Source organism: Zootoca vivipara, chromosome 10 (genome assembly GCF_965207765.1).
Source record: "Zootoca vivipara chromosome 10, rZooViv2.hap1.1, whole genome shotgun sequence".
Classification (NCBI taxonomy): Eukaryota; Metazoa; Chordata; class Lepidosauria; order Squamata; family Lacertidae; genus Zootoca; species Zootoca vivipara.
Window position 1 is genome coordinate 44,401,334 of NC_142593.1, and position 22,511 is coordinate 44,423,844.

The 22,511-nt window shown below is 43.1% G+C and overlaps 1 protein-coding gene across 7 annotated transcripts in view; it reads left to right on the top strand.

Annotated features, from left to right (window-relative positions):
• Positions 1-2,294: 2,294 nt before the first annotated feature.
• LOC118077204 (complement component C6-like) overlaps positions 2,295-22,511 on the top strand; it is a 30,448-nt gene continuing 10,231 nt past the window's right edge. Inside the window, exons 1-11 of one of the 7 annotated variants that reach the window (XM_035100689.3) lie at positions 2,301-2,391; positions 4,049-4,264; positions 4,695-4,879; positions 6,554-6,710; positions 8,094-8,238; positions 9,210-9,351; positions 12,080-12,218; positions 12,761-12,961; positions 16,705-16,945; positions 19,497-19,619; positions 21,675-21,841. In XM_035100689.3, the coding sequence (XP_034956580.3) occupies positions 4,250-4,264; positions 4,695-4,879; positions 6,554-6,710; positions 8,094-8,238; positions 9,210-9,351; positions 12,080-12,218; positions 12,761-12,961; positions 16,705-16,945; positions 19,497-19,619; positions 21,675-21,841 (1,515 nt within the window). In that variant the 5' untranslated portion in view covers positions 2,301-2,391; positions 4,049-4,249. Of the gene's footprint in view, positions 2,392-2,936; positions 3,154-3,416; positions 3,557-3,823; positions 3,961-4,048; positions 4,265-4,694; positions 4,880-6,553; positions 6,711-8,093; positions 8,239-9,209; positions 9,352-12,079; positions 12,219-12,760; positions 12,962-16,704; positions 16,946-19,496; positions 19,620-21,674; positions 21,842-22,511 lie in introns of those variants that run through there. The other 6 variants (XM_088653263.1, XM_035100692.3, XM_060280315.2 and 3 more) reach the window with 6 other exon arrangements.

Below are 22,511 nucleotides of genomic sequence, written 5' to 3' on the forward strand. Positions count from 1 at the left end.
CTTCTGAATCTGCTGAAGTCCTTGGATCTGCTGAAGTCCTTTCAGGCAAAGTTTCTTGAAAGTTTGAAGAAGAAATTGAAGGAAAAAAATGGAAGAAAAATAATGAGCTCTCAATATACATATATTTTTAACTCCAGTGAATCTGTGGCTTAATTATTTAAGGTGTGTGTGCCTATATCTATAGCAGCTGTTGTAACATTAAGCTCTCCAGTTCTAGCTGAACTACACACACACACACACACACACACACACACACACACACACACACACACACCTCTACACATATTGGCTTCCAGTAATGGATTTAGAAATGTTACAGGAAGTGGTTGTGGTTGCAAGAAACACGTTCCAGGCAAGTGTAGCATACCAGGTGTTCTTTATTTAATGAACAAACAAACCTGGAACTATGCAAAATCTGCCCTGAGAAATTGCACCGACTCATCAAGCTTTTATTTATATGCAATTTGTTTTCCCTCAAAGTGCCTGCAAAATCTATTTGCTCCATAGCAAAATAACATTCTACTTACATAGCTTCTTAATGAAATTTTATATCCCACCCAAGGAGCCTTAAGGCGGCAAACACTATTGTGATAAAACATGTTCATGAGAAATAAAAGAAAAACATACCGTATATAGAACAATTTAAAATAAATAAATAAGATTAAATCACATAAAAACATTTGATAACATTGCAATGCAAAACATGGGGTTGGGGGGGGCAGTATCTGGTGAAACAGATCCACAAAGGAACTTCTCCTCTCCTGATCCCATGCACCCCACTGTGTCACCCTAAATCTGTTCTGGGTTTTTCCCCCCAACCTTCTGGATAATTGGATCGAGAGTTCATTAAGGGCCCTGGAAACTGCTTCTCTGTAAAGAGTAAATAATAATATTTGGAGTTCTTTGGGAGAAGCCACATGTGTGGAATGTGCTTTGGATGTTTGTTTATTTATATTTATTTAACAAACTGTATCTACCGCCTGACTGTAAGAAAATCTTTAAGTGGTTTGCAAAATAATAGCTGCTCATGTTGTCCCACATGCGGGACACAGGTGGTGCTGTGGTCTAAACCACTGAGCCTCTTGGGCTTGGCCAACCTAGCAGTTCGAAAGCACGCCAGTGCAAGTAGATAAATAGGTACCGCTGCGGCAGGAAGGTAAACGGCATTTCCATGCACTCTGCTTTCCGTCACAGTCTTTCGTGCGCCAGTAGCAGTTTAGTCATGCCAGCTACATGACCCGGAAAATCTGTCTGTGGACAAATGCCGGCTCCCTCGGCCTGAAAATGAGATGAGCGCCACAACCCCATATTCACCTTTGACTCATAGCTGCCAAGTTATCCCTTTTTTACAGGGATTTTCCCTTATGCTGAATAGGCTTCCTCGTGAGAAAAGCGAAAACTTGGCAGCTATGCTTTGACTGGACTTAACCGCCCAGGGGTCCTTTAACTTTTCTTTTTTAAAAAAAACCCTACTACTAAAGGCAACATACGTGCAGGATAAGTAGGGATGAGCACAATAAATACTGTAAGTTTGATATGCAGAGTTTAAGAAAGAATTGGAATGTTCACTATTACCTAGACAGTGCGGAAATGTTTTGGCTCATACGAAGACTTATACAACAGAAAATACTACACTAGTGGCCAAAATTACGGAAACCTTTTAGAAAAAGTGTATTTTTGAGGTTTGATGGCTCATAGCACCACCTTTTTTTGAAGTAATACCATAAAATTATATATCAATGGAAAGATAATTTAATGAAGAATGTAATGCAACAAAGTTTGTTCAATTATCTGTATTCTATCAAAAGTTATAGCCAAATAACCAGAAAAGGGGAGCACACCTTGCTTAGGTTGATATGCAGTAGCTTACCTTCATTTGAATGCAGCCAATGAGCATGAGAGCCAATCAGGTGTTATGAGCCATCAGACCTTGGAAATACACTTTTCTCAAAAGGTTTCCACAATTTTGGCCACGACTGTATTTAGACTCTATTGGCATATGAACTCATAACAAGAAGGGTAAGGTACACATCCGCCAAGTAAATAAATTCCACTGGTTTACTTATTCATTGTTGTTTTTTGTTATGGAAGCTACAGACACTTATGCTACTGTTGTAAGTACAAGTTGCAACTATGTCTACTCATGAGTCAGGATACAGCACGATGTCAATGAGACTTGCTCCCATAGTTAAGCATGTTTAGGACTGGATCCCTGGGTTACATTTTAATTGAATGCAAACAAAACCCATGAGTTGCACCATCGCTGTATAAAGACTCCTGCTCTGATGGGCTAATGTCCACATTGCATTTAGGTTGACGGATGCCACCAAAGGGATTCACTTTGCGTGCAGAAGCCTTCTGTGAATTATTATTTTCACACAAATTGCACGGGTAAGTTTTTGCTGTATTTGTATGCAAGCTGACTCATGGTTACTGTGAATAAACCTACATAGCAGATCTCCAGTTTGGGTGTCTCTTCTAAAAGATCCAATTGATATACTCCTGGTAAAATAAGGAATGCACCAAAAATGCTTGGGGGTGTGGCAAACCCCTTCTGGTTTCAGAGCTGAAAAAAACTCTAGGGACTAAGAGAAATTGTTAATCTGGTTCAGCTGCTAATGAGGTGTGATTTCTGCTTCCTGCAGGGAATATTTTGTCACAGAGGAGAAGTTCGGAGAATTATTTTTTGATCCCAAGAACTGCAATTACAAGCTCTGTAGGAACTGATTTATAATGCTATTTGTTGAGTATGTGAAATAGGGGCTTAGTTAAAAGGAGTGAAGCAAGTATCGTGAATTATAGCTTTGAAATTCGATGGCAGTCCTTTAGCAAATTTTAGACGAACAATGGTGTTATTCATGGCACTGTTAATGTTGTTCTTTGGGTTGTGACCTTTTTATTTCCCTGTTCTGCTCCTGCACCTTTAAAAGAGTCCTGATTCATGAAAATTAAGCCAGTAAAACTGTTCTAGCATTGAGGCAGGACTGGAGCTTTGCTGTGTTTCTGGTTGATGAAGAAATAGGTAGCAGTCCTAGCAGATATGGACAAAATGTTTTGAAATGTTGTAAACGGGGGTAAAAATAGTTAGAAAATTCTGTCACATCATGTGAAAGCTAAATATATAAAGGATTAGGGGGTTGTTTTAAAAATGAGGTGAATATTATCATAAATTGGGAAGTTTAATGATGAGAGGAGATGTTGCAATGTAATTTAAAAAATGTTTATAAGGTTCACAACTGTTTTGATACTTTGTGCACTGCTTATGGGCTGTATTTGAGAGGAATTAGCATTGCAGAGATATTTATTGAGGAGGCTAATTATTCTTGGATGTGAAAGAACATTGAAAGCTCTCTTATTATTCCTTTAAAGGTAAAGGTAAAGGGACCCCTGACCATTAGGTGCAGTCGCAGACGACTCTGGGGTTGTGGCGCTCATCTCGCGTTATTGGTCGAGGGAGTCGGCGTACAACTTCCAGGTCATGTGGCCAGCATGACTAAGCCGCTTCTGGCGAACCAGAGCAGCACACGGAAACGCCGTTTACCTTCCCGCTGTAGCGGTACCTATTTATCTACTTGCACTTCGTGCTTTCGAACTGCTAGGTGGGCAGGAGCTTGGACCGAGCAACAGGAGCTCACCTCATCACGGGGATTTGAACCGCCGACCTTCTGATCGGCAAGCCCTAGGCTCTGTGGTTTAACCCACAGCGTCACCCACATCTTATTCCTTTAAGAGTCAGTAAAAGATTCCTGCTTCCCAGGAAGTCATGTGCTTTAAATGTGATGACTGAATGTTAGCATCAGTGGAAAAATGAAGGGCTGTATGGCTCCTTTTTCAGCATGGGAAAGGTGGAGGTCTGAGTGGAAATAATGTGTGCAGGAGAAGGGTGGGGCAGAGCTTGCATGCAGCTGCTGCCCCCATCTACACTTTGCTCATGAATACGCCTTTGCGGAACAATCCTAGGTGAGTCTACTCAGAACTAAGTCCCATTGAGTTCAGGCAAGGTTGTCTAGGATTGCAGCCTGAGTTCTTCTCATTGCTTTTTTCACAGTGGCCGGGGTGGAGCAAGGTGGGGGCAGACAGCCCCGGGTGTCATTTTCAAGGGGGGTGACATTCGGCACGCCACCTGCCCGTGACTCCCGCCTACCGGTATCCATCTGGGGAAGGGGGAGAGCTGTGGCAATCCCCTCTTCCCCCTTCATTTTGACAGCCCCGCACACCTGGGCTGCTGGAGGAGGCATGCAGGGAGTGGATGCGAAGGAGGCAGGTGAGCAAACAAGCAGAGGGTGGAGGGAACTCTGGACCCAAACCCTGGAATCTCAGAAAAGCTCAACAACTTTTGCCACACACACACCCTAAAAAAAGCAATGGGTAGATCACAGGCAGTCTTTTTATACTATGAGTAGATTGTAGTCTCTAGGGAGTCCAACTAGTTTTCAATGTGGGGGGGGGGGGTTGACAAGAAATTCTCTGCATCGGGTACCACCTGACCTTGCTATGCCACTGCACAGTGGTACACATTAAAGGCTTTGTGGTCCCATCCTGCTTTCACCGTACACTTCCAGTGATTATCACAGTTTGATTCAGCTTCGGTCATTCACTGCAGGGCACCGCACAGTAGATTAGCTATTAAGCTGCCATATTATATCGACGGGTGTTGAGCTGTTCTAATGACAACTTCTTTTTCTGCATTGCAGACTTTGTTGACTTTTGCTAGCTCCCTGCCTACAGCTATGGAGAGAAAAATGAATTTCATCCCCCTCCTCCTCCTCCTGCATGCCACAATTGACAGCAGCATGGGATGCTACTGTGACCATTACCCATGGTCTCCCTGGTCTAGCTGCTCAAGGACCTGTAATTATGGCACTCAAAGTAGGCAAAGGTAGGAAAGAAGCGACACCTTCGACTTCACAAACTGATTCCTTTTTATCTTTCAAGTTGTCTGTTAGGAATACGCCTAGACGAAAATGTTTTCAGCAGGCATTGAGAAAGGATAGAGGGTCGAGGGAAGGTGTCTGCCTGATGTCCGTAGACAGGGAGTTCTAGACTAGATGACACTCGCAGTTGCTTCCAACGCCACAATTCTATGATTCAGTCTAAGTGTGGGTGTTGCCACACTGCAGGATCAATTTCTTGCAAATGCAGAACGAATACAGGCAATGACCAATTGATGTGCTACTGGACACCTGTGCGTCAGGGTGACCAGGAAGTGTAATTGGGGGGCGTGGTGGGGTAGGGCGGGGGACTAATAGGGCGCAATGGAGCATAACATGGTGGAGTTGGCTTGTGTGCCGTCAATGGGAGCAGGGGTCATTATCTGCATTATGTGGCACTTGTAACAGTGCCAGTTCCACAAATCGAAGTGGTCAAGTGGGTGTATCTTGCAGGAGATATTGCAGGTAAACTGGCCCCAACCTGTTAAGAGCTTTATATATTAACAGTAACACATGTTGTTTCCTCTTTATCTGCCCATTCCCGCCCCTGCGACTCACTGTTAATCCTCCTCCCCAAAGTTTTGGAAAACCTGAACTGCTTCAAATCAACAATTTTTTCTTTTTTATCAGCCCTCTGTCAGACAAGGCAGGCATCTCAATCCTCCATCCCTTGTGGCAGAGCTAGTGAGACTTGCAGCATTCCAGGTCCATTTAGGCGTCCTTGAGACAAAAGGCTTTTTTGCATCAACTAATTGCACGAGGAGGAATTAAAGAACCTTTTAATGAGGGTGAAAGAGGAGAACGCAAAATATGGTCTGAAGCTCAACATAAAAAAAACCAAGATCATGGCCACTGGTCCCATCACCTCCTGGCAAATAGAAGGGGAAGAAATGGAGGCAGTGAGAGATTTCACCTTCTTGGGCTCCTTGATCACTGCAGATGGTGACAGCAGTCACGAAATTAAAAGACGCCTGCTTCTTGGGAGAAAAGCAATGACAAACCTAGACAGCATCTTAAAAAGCAGAGACACCACCTTGCCGACAAAGGTCCGTATAGTTAAAGCTATGGTTTTCCCAGTAGTGATGTATGGAAGTGAGAGCTGGACCATAAAGAAGGCTGATCGTCGAAGAATTGATGCTTTTGAATTATGGTGCTGGAGGAGACTCTTGAGAGTCCCATGGACTGCAAGAAGATCAAACCTATCCATTCTTAAGGAAATCAGCCCTGAGTGCTCCCTGGAAGGACAGATCGTAAAGCTGAGGCTCCAATACTTTGGCCACCTCATGAGAAGAGAAGAATCCTTGGAAAAGACCCTGATGTTGGGAAAGATTGAGGGCACAAGGAGAAGGGGACGTCAGAGGACAAGATGGTTGGACAGTGTTCTCGAAGCTACGAACATGAGTTTGACCAAACTGCGGGAGGCAGTGCAAGACAGGAGTGCCTGGCGTGCTATGGTCCATGGGGTCACGAAGAGTCGGACACGACTAAACGACTAAACAACAACAATTGCACATTAAGTCATCTTCCTTTGTCCCCTTTGGCTGGCAGGTTCCAAGGTGGGAATTATTTTGCTTCCCTTGACAGGAACCCTTGGCCACGAACATGTTTTTTCTGTATTCTAGGCAAATCAGGATGGATGACTATTATATCAAAAACCTCTGTGGTCAACTCTGCACAACTCAGGAATCCAGGGCCTGCAGCCAGCAGATGTGCCCTATTAATTGCCAGCTTGGAAACTTTGGTCCCTGGTCAGAATGTGACCCCTGTGTTAGAAAACAAGTAAGTGCAAAAATTGAAGGGAGGTGGGCACGAAAGGAAGGCAATGTCAGGGACCATGCTAAGGAGGGCTGTACTGAGGAGGAATGGTGGAAACCTCCCCCCTCCCCCTGCTCCTGATCAGGATCCTGAATAGATTTGGAACAGTGGTTTGCAGAGGGACATAGTTCAGAAGGCAGAAACTGGGAAGTACTGGGTGGGGAACAGCTAGGAGGAGGAGAACTGGAAGGGAGAGAGAGTTAACAGACTCACTGTTGTTGGAAAGTGTCCAGCCTAGGCATAGGCAAACTCGGCCCTCCAGATGATTTGAGACTACAGTTCCCATCATCACTGACCACTGGTTCTGTTAGCTAGGGATGATGGGAGTTGTAGTCCCAAAGCATCTGGAGGGCTGAATTTGCCTATGCCTTGTCCAGCCGCTCAGCCCAAGGTCAAGGAGAGCAGACATGGTGGCAGCACAGAAAGCACAGTGGTTGCGAGATCAGGATGCAAGACGCGGAAGTGACCGTGTGTGTGTGTGTGTGTGTGAACTAGGGAGGAAGGGGGTGGAACCCTTAATTGGGAGCACCTTCATTCCCAGGAAATGGATTCTTTGTTCTCTCACTGTGATCATTAAAGTTCTAACTGGTAAGAGACTCCTTTCTCTTTGTTCTGCTTGTCTACGGCTGGGGGGGGGGGGCTGAGTCCCTGAAGCATGACAGGCAATGAGAAATGCAAGTGAGCCTTTTGTATTATTTTGATTCATTCAAAGTACAGCTCACTATCCATTCTGAAAGTCCCAGCTTCAGTGCTCAGCATTTCCAAGTGAGGCTGGGGAAAGATTCTACTTCTGAAACCCTGCAGGGCCTCTGCCAGTCACTGTAAGCAATAATGAGCTAGACTGACCAATCCAAGGCACCTTCCTATCTTCCCACTAACTATTCAACTCAAGGCATGCACTGTTATTTCTTTAAATTTGTTTGGAGAGGGGAGGCAAAATTTCACTGTCCTCTCCTCATACTCTGTTTTCACTAGTGGCACCAGTGTTACGAAATGCTCTCCCTGCTGAACTACAATAGACCCTCATCAGTATTGGCATGCCACCGGCGTATAAAGACACTGCTGTTATATAAGCAGTCCTCTGATCACCTGGCCTAAAGATCCTGTTGTAACTGTTAACTGCTGTGCTATTTTAATGGGCTTTTTAATTGCACATTTGTATTGTGGGTGTTTGTTTTAATGTTTTGGTGGAATGGCTTTCTGTGTATTTTAATAATGTGTGTTTATATTTTTTGGTAATGGGTTTTATACTCGTAAATGACTTAGAAGCCATTTTGGCAATTAAGCAGAATATAAATTACTTGACCATGATGATGATGGTGGTGATGTCCTTGTTCTGCCTTTCAGTTTCGTGTCAGATCCATTATCACACCTTCTCAGTTTAAGGGGCAACCCTGCAATGAGCCACTGGTAGATTCCCGGAGGTGCTACCCAACCAAACAATGCAACATAGAGGAAGTAAACTGCGAGAATAAATTCCAGTGTGAAAATGGTAACCCATATTTGTATCTTGATTCCTTCAATCTAGATGCACCATAAAATTTTCTACAACCATTTTAGTAGTGAAGCAAGTTCCATGTGTGCAGTGGACTGTCTCCTTCCCCCATGCACCCCCGCACCCCTTTCCAACCTGTTGGGGGAACACACAGAGTGAATTTGGAGGGTGTGGGGGAAGAACAGAAGGAACAGAAGGAGGGGAAGTTCCATTGCATGAGTTGAAGCTGTTCCACTAGTGCAATATCTTTGTTGCATACAGCCCCATTTATTTATTTAGGCTCTGACACCATATTGACAAAGTGATTTTCTCCAACCAGTTCTTCATTCCTGATTAGTTTCTGTATCTGGAGGGCCACACACAGGTTCCCTATCCTTGACTTAGTGAAATAATACACTCGGTTTAATACCTCGGTTTAAGTATGCCTTGGTTTGAGTACTTTCAGTTTAAGTACTCTGTGGACCCGTCTGGAACAGATTAATCCACTTTCCATTACTTTCAATGGGAAAGCTTGCTTCAGGTTAAGTACGCTTCAGTTTAAGTACTCCGTGGACCATTTGGAATGGATTAATCCACCTTCCATTACTTTCAATGGGAAAGTTCGCTTCAGGTAAAGTATGCTTCAGGTTAAGTACAGACTTCCGGAACCAATTGTGTACTTAAACCGAGGTACCACTGTACATTCTTGGTGTGTATGTGTGTGTGTGTGTGTGTGTGTGTGTGTGTGTGTGTTTAATAGTCTAAAACAATAGCTTCTAACTCTTAAAACTATGGTGTGAAAGGCAGGGCCCATGGCTACCAAATCTATCTTGGCAGGCATCTTGGTGGGCTGGATGGCCACTAATGTGGATGGCTTTAAAAGTGAATTAGACAAATTTGTGGCCAGTCACTGTGTGAGAACAGAGCACTGGACTAGATGGGTCTTTGGCTCTGATAAAGCAGGTCTCCTCTTACGTTCCTGACAACAGGTCGGTGCATCGGCCGAAACTTGGAATGCAATGGAGAAAATGATTGTGGGGACAATTCAGATGAAAGGAACTGTCGACGTGTGAAGGCTGTGTGTAACAGAAGGCATGAGAGCATTCCTAGTGTGCAGTTAATAGGCCATGGGTAAGGAAGCCATTCTTAGATGCCTTTTGCTTGTTCACATTTATTGAATAAGTTAAAAAGAACCCCTTACAAACAGAATATAAATATACCACCCAAGTATGCTTTCTGCATGCACTATTATTACTGAGGTTTCTTTAAAATGGTTGTGAACAGAAAAATATATTGATTTCCATAACACGACAGATAATTAAACTTGTTTTAACCGACTTTAATATTGTATTTTTACATTGCTTTTCCTCGTATTTGTTGGGGGAGATGTATTTGACTGGAGAGGGAATTACAAGGAGCAAATGGCAGGCAGAGAAAGCATTAAGCCTCCTCTTGCAGTTGTTCTGCAGTGACTGGGTTTCCCAAATGTCTAGTTCAACTACAGCAGACACCCTCCCCCTCCCCCCAGCATAATGAAGGTGCTTGCCTTCACACTTTCCCCACCACAAGGTGGAGCAGAACAAACTGCAAAATCTTGCTAGACTCATTTAAATTATTTTAAAGATACCTCAAAATTCCTACAGAAGTTTCACTTGATCAGAATAACCCATGACCTAAAACCCAGGATTCACAGCAGTTACCATACTATTTTAAACAATCATGGCATACCCGCCCGCCCCCCGAATCCAGGGAACTGTAGTTTGTTAAGGGTGCTTAGAGCTGTTAGAAGACCCCCTGTTCCACTCACAGAACAACAATTCCTAGAGTTCCCTGGGAAGAGGAGTTGACTTTTAAACAACTCAAAAAACTGTGGTTAACTTTCAAGCCGATGGATTGCGTTAACTCGGAGAAAGACGGAATGAGCTGAGAGGAGGTGGTGTTAAGGCTGATTTCTGATTAGCTGGAAGTGGGTGGTGCTGTGGTCTGAACCACCAAGCCTCTTGGGCTTGTCGATCGGAAGGTCGGCGGTTCGAATCCCCGCATGGGGTGAGCTCCTGCTACTCTGCCCCAGCTCCTGCCAACCTAGCAGTTTGAAAGCACACCAGTGCAAGAAGATAAGTAGGTACCGCTGCGGCAGGAAGGTAAACGACGTTTCTGTGCACTCTGGCTTCTGTCACGATGATCCGTTGTGCCAGAAGCAGTTTAGTCATGCTGGAACATGACCCGGACAGCTGTCTGTGGACAAATGCCGGCTCCCTCGACCTGAAAAGAGAGATGAGCGCCACAACTCCATAGGCACTTTTGACTGGACTTAACCGTCCAGGGGTCCTTAATAATAATAATAATAATAATAATAATAATAATAATAATAATACCGGTAATAATAATAATAATAATAATAATAATAATAATAATAATAATAAATTTATACTCCGCCCATCTGGCTGGGTTTCCCCAGCCACTCTGGGTGGCTTCCAACAGAAAAATAAAACACAGTAATCTATTAAAAATTAAAAGCCTCCCTGAACAGGGCTGCCTTCAGATGTCTTCTAAAAGTCTGGTAGTTGTTTTCCTCTTTGACATCTGTTGGGAGAGCGTTCCACAGGGCAGGCGCCACCACCGAGAAGGCCCTCTGCCTAGTTCCCTGCAACTTGGCTTCTCGCAATGAGGGAACTGCCAGAAGGCCCTCGGTGCTGGACCTCAGTGTCCGGGCAGAATGATGGAGGTGGAGACGCTCCTTCAGGTATACTGGACCGAGGCCATTTTGGGCTTTAAAGGTCAGCACCAACACTTTGAATTGTGCTCGAAAACGTACTGGGAGCCAATGTAGATCTTTCAAGACTGGTGTTATGTGGTCTCAGCGGCCACTCCCAGTCACCAGTCTAGCTGCCGCATTCTGGATTAGTTGTAGTTTCCGAGTCACCTTCAAAGGTAGCCCCACATAGAGCGCATTGCAGTAGTCCAAGCAGGAGCATGCACCACTCTGGCCAGACAGTCTGCAGGCAGGTAGGGTCTCAGCCTGTGTACCAGATGGAGCTGATAGACAGCTGCCCTGGACACAGAATTGACCTGCGCCTCCATGGACAGCTGTGAGTCCAAAATGACTCCCAGGCTGCGCACCTGGTCCTTCAGGGGCACAGTTACCCCATTCAGAACCAGGGAATCCTCCACACCTGCCCGCCTCCTGTCCCCCACGAACAGTACTTCTGTCTTGTCAGAATTCAACCTCAATCTGTTAGCTGCCATCCATCCTCCATCCTCCTACTTCTGGTTAGCTGTGAAGGAGCAGGTTCTGCTTTTATAAACAGGCATTCTTAATACATGGGAAAGGTAGGACTAGGGGTGGAGGAACCTAGTCAGTTTCAGTTTCTCTTGGTTTCTCATTTTTCCAATCTTATACTCAGTTTTGCATTTTCTACGTTATTTTCACAAATGTAAACATCTTTGCGCACATTTCTCACATTTCCCTATGCTTCTCCTTCTTTGGTTGAAGAACTGCATTGCAAAATTTGCAAAAGCATGAATTTTGAATAATAGTTTGTGTTTTCATTCTGGTCTTGGTTTGGGAAGTGCTCATTATGTAGATTCACATTAAAATGTGAACTAAATAATTCTCTCCCCCATCCCTAGCTGGGATATACATGAACAGTGGACAAGTTGAGAGGGATAAGTTTATACTCCAGCCTAGCTATCAGAAGTAAGTCCCATTGGCTTTCAGGCTATCCCTCCCAGTAAGTATTCATAGGCACACGGTGTTATTTATTCAGTCAAGTCACTTATCCTTCTTATTTGACTGACAAGTTGGCCCTTGGTGCTTTTTGTGACCAACCAGACTTTCTGAAATCTTCCCTCTCTCCAGATTTCATCTTCTGGCACAGGAGAACAGAGGAGAAGTCCTTGGCAATTCTTTCAATGGAGGCAAATGTACACTTGTGAAAAATAATGATACACGGAAGACATTTCGGGTTCCTGCAAACATAGAGACTGTCAGCTTTCAGGTACTGATCGCAAAACATAGAGACTGTCAGCTTTCAGGTACTGATAGCAACAGAGGACTGGACATTTCCCAGAAATCTATGTATCTTCAGGCAATTTTCATCCTGTTCTATTGGGATTTGAGGTTTACTGGGAAAGTGGAAGCAGGCAGAGCAGGCAAATCAGGACCCTGGACAGTTCCCCACTGTTTGAGCTATGGTAGATGTTGTCGCAGCAAAGGATCTGATCATCTGAAGGCTTTTTTGTGGTTCTACCCTCTCTGGGAGAGCAGTCTGGGTCATGTAGTTTTTCCTGCAGTTTTGTGTTCCTGTGTGGCTGCGGAATTGCAGACACTACAGTGGAGTCACCCCCAGAGTCCAATGAGGAAGGGGAAACCATGTTCTTAAGCCAAAATGTGCTGAGCGGTAACTTTTGGGACATCTGAACCCGAGTCCTCCTTGGTGACATGCTGATCTGCATGTAGGAGACATCATTTTTGAATAGAACTATGCCTTGTATTTATTGTGGGTGCAAATAATTAAATCTCTGTTTTCCCTCTCCATAGACAGAGAATGAAGAGGATGATGTGGCATCTGATTTTTATAGTGATTTAATTCCCCTAGAGTCTTCTTCCTCTGGAGGCAGCTCTTCCTCCAGCTCAAGCAGAGGATCCTCTGGAATCCCATTGCTCTTCTCCAGAAAGACTAAAGTAAAGGTCACGTCTTCATCCTCCTTCAGAGAGGCTGTACAAGCTTCATATAAAAAGGTATTCATGTTTTTGTTCTCTCCTTTTTTCCAGTCTCTGTCCACTAGTGCTGAATTCAAGTCAGCAGAAGCGGAAAAGGATATGGTTTATTTTCCAGGGAACACAAAACTTTTCCTCCACTGAAGTATTGTGAGAGAGCAGAAAATTGTATCATAGGCCTGAAAGTGTTAATCAAAGTAGATTAGTTTAGAGGAGTCCATTCAGTTCATTGAAAGGGAAGACAGAGACATTATATTTCATATACAGCTTATATGTTTTTCTTTTTAAATGTTTCCTGATGGGTGAAATTTGACTTTTTCTAAGCCCAATGAAACCACTACAATACAATTGGAATAAGAGCGATCTTTTCTTGTTTATCAGTGTCTGGTGGCACAGGAAGGATAGATAATATTAGATACATTGCAATCAGGGCTGGGGCTGGGGGAGAAACACTATCATAAAGTTCAAGGCGTGTCTTTTGAGAATGTATCTGTACTGAGATTAAGGTTAGTAGACCTGATTGCATCTGATCAAAAACTTCAGTTCTATTCATTTGTGTTTGAACAGAGGCAATGCTTTTCCTGTTTCACTTCGGCTGTTAGTTTATGCAGCGATGCTGAGATGAATCTGTTTTTATCAGGGAAGATCACTGCACTCATTTTGCATGCATTTACAGTGGTATCTTGACTTACGAATGACTCGACAACTGAATTTTTCGACTTATGAATGGGGGTAATGGCCGCGTGCTTATGAATGTCTCAACATCCGAAAGAAAACCGCAGTGGTTTTAGATAGGGATTTTTTGACTTACGAATTTTTAGATAGGGTTGCTTCGACTTACGAATGTTTCCGTTTCCAATGCATTCCTATGGGAAATCGCGTTCCAATGGCGTTTTTCAACTTACGAACTTTTCGACCTACGAAGGTGCCTTTGGAATGGATTAAATTCGTAAGCCGAGGCACCACTGTATGCAATTAACCACAGACTGAGCTTTTGCATTCCATTGCTATTTAATACCAGCTTTTACACACCCACCTTTTCAACAACCATGTGTGTTAAGCCTGACAATCAAAGATCACTGTTTGAACTGGAGCAAGTGAGGCTTGCAACAAAATGTTGTGATGTATCCTCACTTCCTAGCAGTGGTGTTCCTGTTCAGGGTTCCTGCAACCCAGCCATACCCATCTCCAGGGAACGCATTTATCTGCCCACCTAATTTTCAGTTTTTTGTTTCCCATCTATCAATGTTCTCCTAGCTGCTGAAAATACTCAGCCCTCACTGGGCTGTAACTTTTGGGGGCGGCGATGAGTTACTGTTTGTTTTAGGTCACATGTACCTCTGCCAAAACTGAAGTCCCCCTGAGAATCCTAATATTCTTGTCTCTGTGACTCCAATTTTGTCAGCACTCATCGCCTGAGGTTGCTATCGAAGGCTGTGATGTTGGTTTAGGCTTTTGATCAGATCAAGCAAGGCAATTCTTTTCATGTCTTCACAAAAAATGAAGGGAATTTGCTTCCAAACCAATTATATTTATTCTGCACTAGGGAAAGGGGAGAATTTAGATCTGAGTTGCATTTAAAAGCAAACATCCATACTTTTCGAAACAATGCAAACACAGCCATTTTTTGAAATTTGCACTTGTCTGAATTTTGCAATGCAGTTCCCCGGTCAAGGAATGTGTACAAAACTGTATATACTAGGATAAAGTGTTTATATATTGGTGAAAAATGCATGCTAATATGCATCAAATATGTATCTTTTGAGAATTTTACACTAAAATGCAGATGAGTTTTCAAGATTAATATTTTTTAAAATGGCAAACTGATGTGGAAATGTGGAGAACTAGATTAAGATAGGGAAAAATGGCAGAAACCAAAATTGACAGATTCACCCATACCTATTCTGCACAGATATCACTGGTGCTAAATCTAGATGCCTTTTTGTCCTAATATATCTGGCAGCAGTTAAGATGAGACCTAGTTTGGTTCAGGGGCGAAAGTTTTGAAGTAGATTTCAGGCAACCTGGTTTTAACTTGCCACTTGGCCAGGAAGTTCACTAGATGACCTTGGGCAAATCATGACATCTCAACCTAGCCTTCCTCTCATGGTTGTCGTGAGTATAAAATGGGAGGGAGAAGCTTTTGTGCTGTAGCTTTAATTCTTTAAAGGAAAAGTGGCATATAAATGGAATGAGCAAATCTCTCTCTCTTTTTTTTTTCTGGAAAGCATATTCTGCATGGTGAGTTGGGGGCTTTTTAAATCATGGTGCAACATTTGTCCTTTCTTTCTAATGTATACTTGTAAATTCTAAATGAATTCATAATAGCCTATTTTTCAGTAAAAGTGTGGGTGTTATGGGGTATAAGATTTATTTTTTAAAAAATAATGTTCTTGGTAGCATTTGTTTAATAAGTAAATAAATTCTTTTCCCAAGTGAAACAAATATGAACATAATTACTTTCGTGTCTGCAGTGTAGATATAAGCTTCCTTCTTAAACAAGTTTATTTATTCATTCATTTTTTTAAAAAAAATTTAAAAATTATATCATGGTAGAAACAATGGCCAGGGATTGTAAATGGGAAAAAGATTTTAGTAAGAAAGAAATTGTTGGTGTCAGAGCAAGTGATTTGTCCATTTACTGATAGCATGTAATATATAGAACATTCTGGACAGAATTGTTGTAATTTGCAATAAAAGGATCCACAAACCAAAAAAGAACTAAAGTTTCTCACCAACAAATTCATCACCATAAGATGTGGCGCAGGTGGCTGGTTTTATTGGCCTTCAAAGGTGAAGAGACATAATCATTTAGGGATAGTCCTTTTGGCTGCTATTAGCTATCATCCCACTGTATGGTGAACTCAGATGTTGAGTGCTGACACAAATTCAGTCAAAATTGGGCCACTGATAAACAAGAGGTATTAGGGTGTGTGTGTGTGTGTGTGTGTGTGTGTGTGTAGGTAGGTAGGTAGGTACGTAGGTACGTACGTACATACGTATGTACATACGTAGGTTTTCACCTGTAAACTGCTCCACTGTATTCACATACCCTCCAACTCTTTGAAGCCCAAATCCAGGACACCATCTTCCTGGATGCCATCTTTCCCATTTTTTATCACGAGAGCACGGCGGCCATTTTGGTTGCAATGATCTTGTACAATTTCACACCACAGATGCCCCCCCCAAGCAAAAAAATAAATAAAAACGGTTTTTTCAAGCATGGTGCCCAAAAATGTGTGTTTGGGGGCACCAAATGAGATCATGTCCCTCCCCAAAGTGCTAATTAGGGGGGAATTGCACTGTGAGATCGCAGCAAGCAAAATGGCTGCCATTCAAAAAATGGGATGTCCAGGTTTTGGGGGGGACAGTTGTGGGGTATGAAACACCACAGTTCAAGCGACAGCAGCACATGAGATGGTTTTCTCTGTGGTGGCTCCAAGGTGTTCTGGAATGCCCATCCATTTCCAGGTGTATCTTGTGGCAATTGATATACTTTTTTTTGGCCTTGGATCAAGGTGCTGTCCTAGGCATTTGGACGAGTAGCGGTTTCCCCTTCTGCTATTTTATGTTTTGCTGCTCGTGTGATCTTGTTAAGCTTTGTGCTTTTAATTCATGGTTTTAATGAATTTTATGTTGTTTTAAAACCATTGTCGTTTTATGTGACCTGCCCTGGGAACATTTGGTGAAGAATGGCCATAAAAATCAAATAAGTGTCTTATTAGCAACTGGAACAGACTCTAACTTTAATTCTTCCATTTTAGAACTCCAACTTTATTAGAGTCCATAAGGTGATTGCTGTGTCGAACTTCACAGTGAAACAGTCGGACTTGCACCTCTCCAGAGTTTTCCTACAGGCCCTCAACAGCCTGCCTCTGGAGTACAACTATGCCCTTTACAGCCGGATATTTGATGACTTTGGGACTCATTACTATACTTCTGGTTCAATGGGGGGCACGTATGACCTCCTCTATCAATACAGTGCTGAAGAGCTGAGAAATTCAGGTATGTGCGCAGTTAGCTAGGGAAGATAAGCCCACATCACCATTTTAACAGCAGTTAATGGCCCTGTTTGGGGGAGAATGGGAGCGTATATGCAACAATTTCTTTTTTAAAAAACCAAACTTTTCCAGAAATCTCTTTAGTGATATTATGAAATAGGATATAGAATCATAGAATCATAGAGTTGGAAGAGACCGCAAGGGCCATCCAGTCCAACCCCCTGCCAAGCAGGAAACACCATCAAAGCATTCCTGACATATGGCTGCCAAGCCTCTGCTTAAAGACCTCCAAAGAAGGAGACTCTACCACACTTCTTGGCAGCAAATTCCATTGTCGAACAGCTCTTACTGTCAGGAAGTTCTTCCTAATGTTTAGGTGGAATCTTCTTTCTTGTAGCTTGAATCCATTGCTCCGTGTCTGCTTCTCTGGAGCAGCAGAAAACAACCTTTCTCTCTCCTTTTATATATTTGAAAATGGCTATCATATCACCCCTTAACCTTCTCTTCTCCAGGCTAAACATACCCAGCTCCCTAAGCCGTTCCTCATAAGGCATAGTTTCCAGGCCTTTGACCATTTTGGTTGCCCTCCTCTGGATATGCATGAGGGAATATTGTACCAAATGTTGGGGGCAGGGGACCTGAAAAAGGAAATGTTTTAGATTTCTCATGAAGAAGGCACAAAGAGGAATGTTTAGATCAGGGGTCCCCAGACTTACGGAGCGGCGGGCCGGTGCCCGCCGCGCCGACCGCGCGGTGGGCCGGACTGCAAGGGAGTGCGCGCGCAGCGGGCCGGAGGGCGGGGGAGTGCTCGCCCGTGCGCATGCGCACACGCACACGGGCGGAAAAAAATCGGCGAAAATCGCTTGTGCGCATGCGTATGGGCCTCCCCCGACCCGGAAGTGCACCAGAAATGACCTCTTCCGGGTCGGGAGAGGCCCGTACGCATGCGCACAAAGGATTTTCGGCGATTTTTTGCCGATTTTTCAGATCGCCGCTGCGCCGCGCGCCGTGAGAGCGGGCGGCGGCAGCGGGCGGCGGGGGTCGTCGCGGGCCGGATTGGAAGGCCGATTGGGCCGCATCCGGCCCGGGGGCCGTAGTTTGGGAACCCCTGGTTTAGATTATGCATTTCCTCTCTTATGCCTACTTTGACCAATGACGTCTTGAGTAACTGACTAAATTTGGTTGTGTGCGTGTTTGTGTGACATTTCCTTGGTTCCATGCTCTCCTCCCCAACAACATCCCCCTATAACTCCTGTTGTTCCTACCACAGACCTGTAAATCTTGCCCTTGTAGGAACACCATGGCAGCTAGGTTTCTGAACTCTGGCATGCTTTATCCTCTCACATCCAATTCTGGCAATATAGAAATGAAAGAACGTATGGACTTTTCCTTTGTTTGAAAAATCTTTAAAGCTGGCTGCACAAGACACCTGTGGATTTATCTGCCTAGATTAGAATTTGGCAAGCTTTCCATTCTGGATGGGTTGCTGTACCTACAAATTTCACCCTCTTCTAGAAAAAGGCGGGTGGGGCATTTTTACATCATCCATTGTAATTAATTGGGTGGATCCAATTTGGTTCTAAATTATTTGCTTTGGAAAGACAGAGAGCACCATTGAAACAGATCCTACTACTCCCCAAAGCTGCACATACAGTTGTTGTTGAATCCTGTGGTCAAAGCATACCCCTAGAACTCATTAGGGAATAATAATAATAATAATAATAATAATAATAATAATAATAATAATATAATAATAATAATAATAATAATAATAATAATAATTTATACCCTGCCCTCCCCAGTCAAAACCGGGCTCAGGACGGCTAACACCAATAAAATTACAATAAGACATAAAAGAAAAGAAAAGAATTAATTAAAATATAGATTAAAATACAATATTGAAATTTAAAATGCAGCCTCATTTTAAGTAGTCCATAAATCCAAACCATGAGGGAGGAAAACACAGGGGTCAGACTGAATCCAACCCAAAGGCCAGGTGGAACAGCTGTGTCTTGCAGGCCCTGAGGAAAGATGACAAATCCTGCAGGGCCCTGGTCTCCTGTGAAAGAGCATTCCACCAAGTTGGGGCCAATACTGAAAAGGCCCTGGCCCTAGTTGAGGCTAGATTGGTAAAGAGAAACCATTTTATATGCATTATAACACTGTGACACCAACACGATTTCTCATACACGGTTTACAGTGCATTTTCCTGAAACACTTATTTGATGTGTCTAGAACCAGCTTAGGTTTGTGTTGTTTTGCATTATTTAAGATTGCTGGGATTCTGATTCCAAACCAGGCACATATTGTTATTTTTCTGTAATAGTAGAATGCTGCCAGACTTAGGAGCTGCTCCTTCTGCTAACTCACTAAGATGCACTGACCAGTTTTAGCCAGTTCTGATGAACAACATTTGCTCTCCACTTCGGAAAGAGACAGTGAGCTAGTCCCACAGTGTTGTTTGCAAGGCAGAACAATAAGTAAAAATAACATGAACGCTGAGTTGCTTTGTGAATTTCAAAGTACTGGGGAAATGATTTCTCTCCCCGCTATAGGTTTAACAGAGCAAGAAGCAAATGAGTGTGTCCGGACAGAAACAACGAGGCGTGTCTTTTTCAGGAAGAAAAAGAAAGTGCATACAAATTGCATCAACAACAGAATGAGTGAGACGCATGAAGGTAGCTATAAAGGATAGTGGATTTCTAACGATCCTATTGTCTCGGAGTGTGTCGCGGTAAATAATAAGAATAAGCAATAACCTCAATATCCTTTGTTTTTCCGATGGCAAATACTTGCAAAGAGTGCATCATGTTGCTATCAAGGGATTTGGCTGTTTTCATTCTTTGAAAAATAACCCCCATTAAATTCTGCACTGGAATAGTCCAAATGTTCATGATTGCAAAGCACTGTAAGAGACTAATGTGAAAGTTTTTTTTTTAAAAAAAATGCAAATATCACTTGCTTTTGGGGAGGGTTAACTGAAGCAGACATGGTCAAGGAATTTAGCCCTTTCTCTGCTGCTGTCCTTGGAAACCTCATTTTTTTCTGTAGCTGCTATTTGCATTAGGAGGAAATACCTCCCTTAGCAAATACTATTTACTTATTATTATTATTATTATTATTATTATTATTATTATTATTATTATTATTATTTTAAAAAAGAGCGTCAAATGCATGTCAACTCTAGTTTGATCTTGACCGTTTCAGCTGACAAGTGGCTAATAAAGGAAGAAACGTAAGTCAAGAAATGAAATATATCGTGGAAAGCTCCATCCTGCATCTTCCATACACTATGTAAATTAAATGAACTTGCATCTGCCCTACCCAGTGACCTTCTTTGGTGTATAAGTCTCTATTCTTCTGGTGCACTGATGTAATACTGCAGTCTGCCCTGCTCCTGTTCAGGACAAGCCTATTCCAGTACCCCTCCCACATGGTTTACTGATTACTTCTCCTCCAACAGTCGGTCAGCATTCCACAGCCACTGACCTCACTGGGTGTGGCGAACCTATTTAGGAAGAAGGTTGAGCAAGTAAGGGGTTAAGTTTGGAACCTTAGAACCCTCAGGGGCAGGTGCTGGCAGGGTATAAAAAAACCCTTCCCAGTGGCAGTTAGGGCAGTTGAGTTGAGTTGCAGTTGGGGTTGGAGTTGGAGGTGGGGGAATTGTGGAAGGGAGGTGGAGCATAGCTGCCAAGTTTTCCCTTTTCTCGCGAGGAAGCCTATTCAGCATAAGGGAATTTACCTTTAAAAAAGGGATAACTTGGCAGCTATGAGGTGGAGGTGTCAGTGAGAGTCAGAGAGCTAGGTGGATTATTGGGGGAAAGGAACACAGGATAGGAGATTGAGGTGAAACTGGTGGCGTGGTTTAATAAGAGGTATAGGCCGGTAATTAATTTAGCAGGTATAGGCCGGTATAGGGTAAAAGTTATAAGTTTATGTATGACTTTATGCTTCAGTAACCACACGCTTCTGTACCAACAAATAAAACCCACTTGTTATTTAAAACCTATCCTGCTCTGTGTTATCTGAATAAAGTGCAAGTATCCAGCTGGCAGCCAGAGGGAAACTGCAGCTGCGGATACAAAGTGTCATTGGTGCAGCATCAATCGATCGTAAAACATCCAGTGGTGCTGTACAGGTCCATGCAGGACCGTGACACTGGGTTTAGTGGGTTTTTTCTCTAATTAGATTTTTCTCTAATTCACTATGGTGACCTTCAGTGATGTTAACTTAGGCAACCCATTTTCTCTGGTCGCACAGTTTGGAATTAAACTGTGCGGGCAAAGAAACAACATTTCTGCAAGCAGCGACAATCAGCTTGCAATTTGCAGGACGTGGTATTTGCCAACGTTCAGATGATAGTTGGTGCATGCAAAACCCTGTGTTATCACAAGTGCCAATCATCATGTCAGCACTTGCTATGTTGCTCAAGCACTGACCGTCAGAGTTGCCTTCAAAACAAACCTCATTTTCAGCTAAGCTGACCCACGCTTGACATAATATATGATGACAGAAAACAAGCAGGGGAGCATGGCTTGGTCAAAATGGCTTCATGGACCAAACAGAGAGACCTAATAGACCTAATTATGCACATGGGTTTGTCATGGCCGGTATATCTTTCATTCTTTCTGGTGGTTTTCTGCAAACCACCACCTGCCTCGATTTTGAATAGATGCTGTGAATTTGAGCATTGCTCTGGTAACCAAAAACCACTCCTTTCAAATCTGTTCCAGGTTCTTTTCTTCAGTCCTCTGAAAAGTCTATCTCATTAGTAAAAGGAGGGAGGTCTGAATACGCTGCAGCACTTGCCTGGGAAAAGAAAGGATCTTTCCCAGAGCATGCCGTGTACACAAATTGGCTGGAATCGACCAAAGACAATCCAATCGTTGTTGATTTTGAGGTGGGAAAGCAGAAGCAATGGAGCAATGTATCCTTTTTGCCCACAAAGACATGAACATAGGTCCTCGGTTCACACTGGGAAAAGCATTTATTGATCTGATTATGGATATTCTGGTCACAAAATAAAGTTAAAGTGCTGTGTAACATCTGCTTTGTATTCAAAAGGTCCCAGGTTCAACCCCTTGTATCTCAAGCTGGGACTGAAACCAGACAGTGTAGACTAGGTTTCTTCAAACTTTTCAGATCTGCTTTTAGCTCAAACATGTTTTGGGGGGACCTGTTTATTAATCTTTGAGCAGACATCTGCATGGTGGTAGAGTTCCTCTTGGCACCCACAACTCACTAGGAGCAACCAACCATGAGATAAAGACAAGTAGTATAGACAATTGGTGGGTATCTACTGAGGTGGGTAGAACAACAGTCCAACTTGGTTTAAGGCAGCTCCCTGTGTCCTTCTAACTTTGTAAAGCACCTAAGGAGAGATGTGATTCTTCAGGTGTTGTTGGACTCCAACCACATTACTATTCTCTTTGTAAACCACTCTGAGTGTTTATTGCCCCTTTTTAACAATCAAGCACTGTATAAATTTTATGAACAAAACAAATAGCTTAAGGCCATCCCTGTTTCCTTGGGACAGTCCCTGGATTTACAAATCAGCCCCCATACAAAAT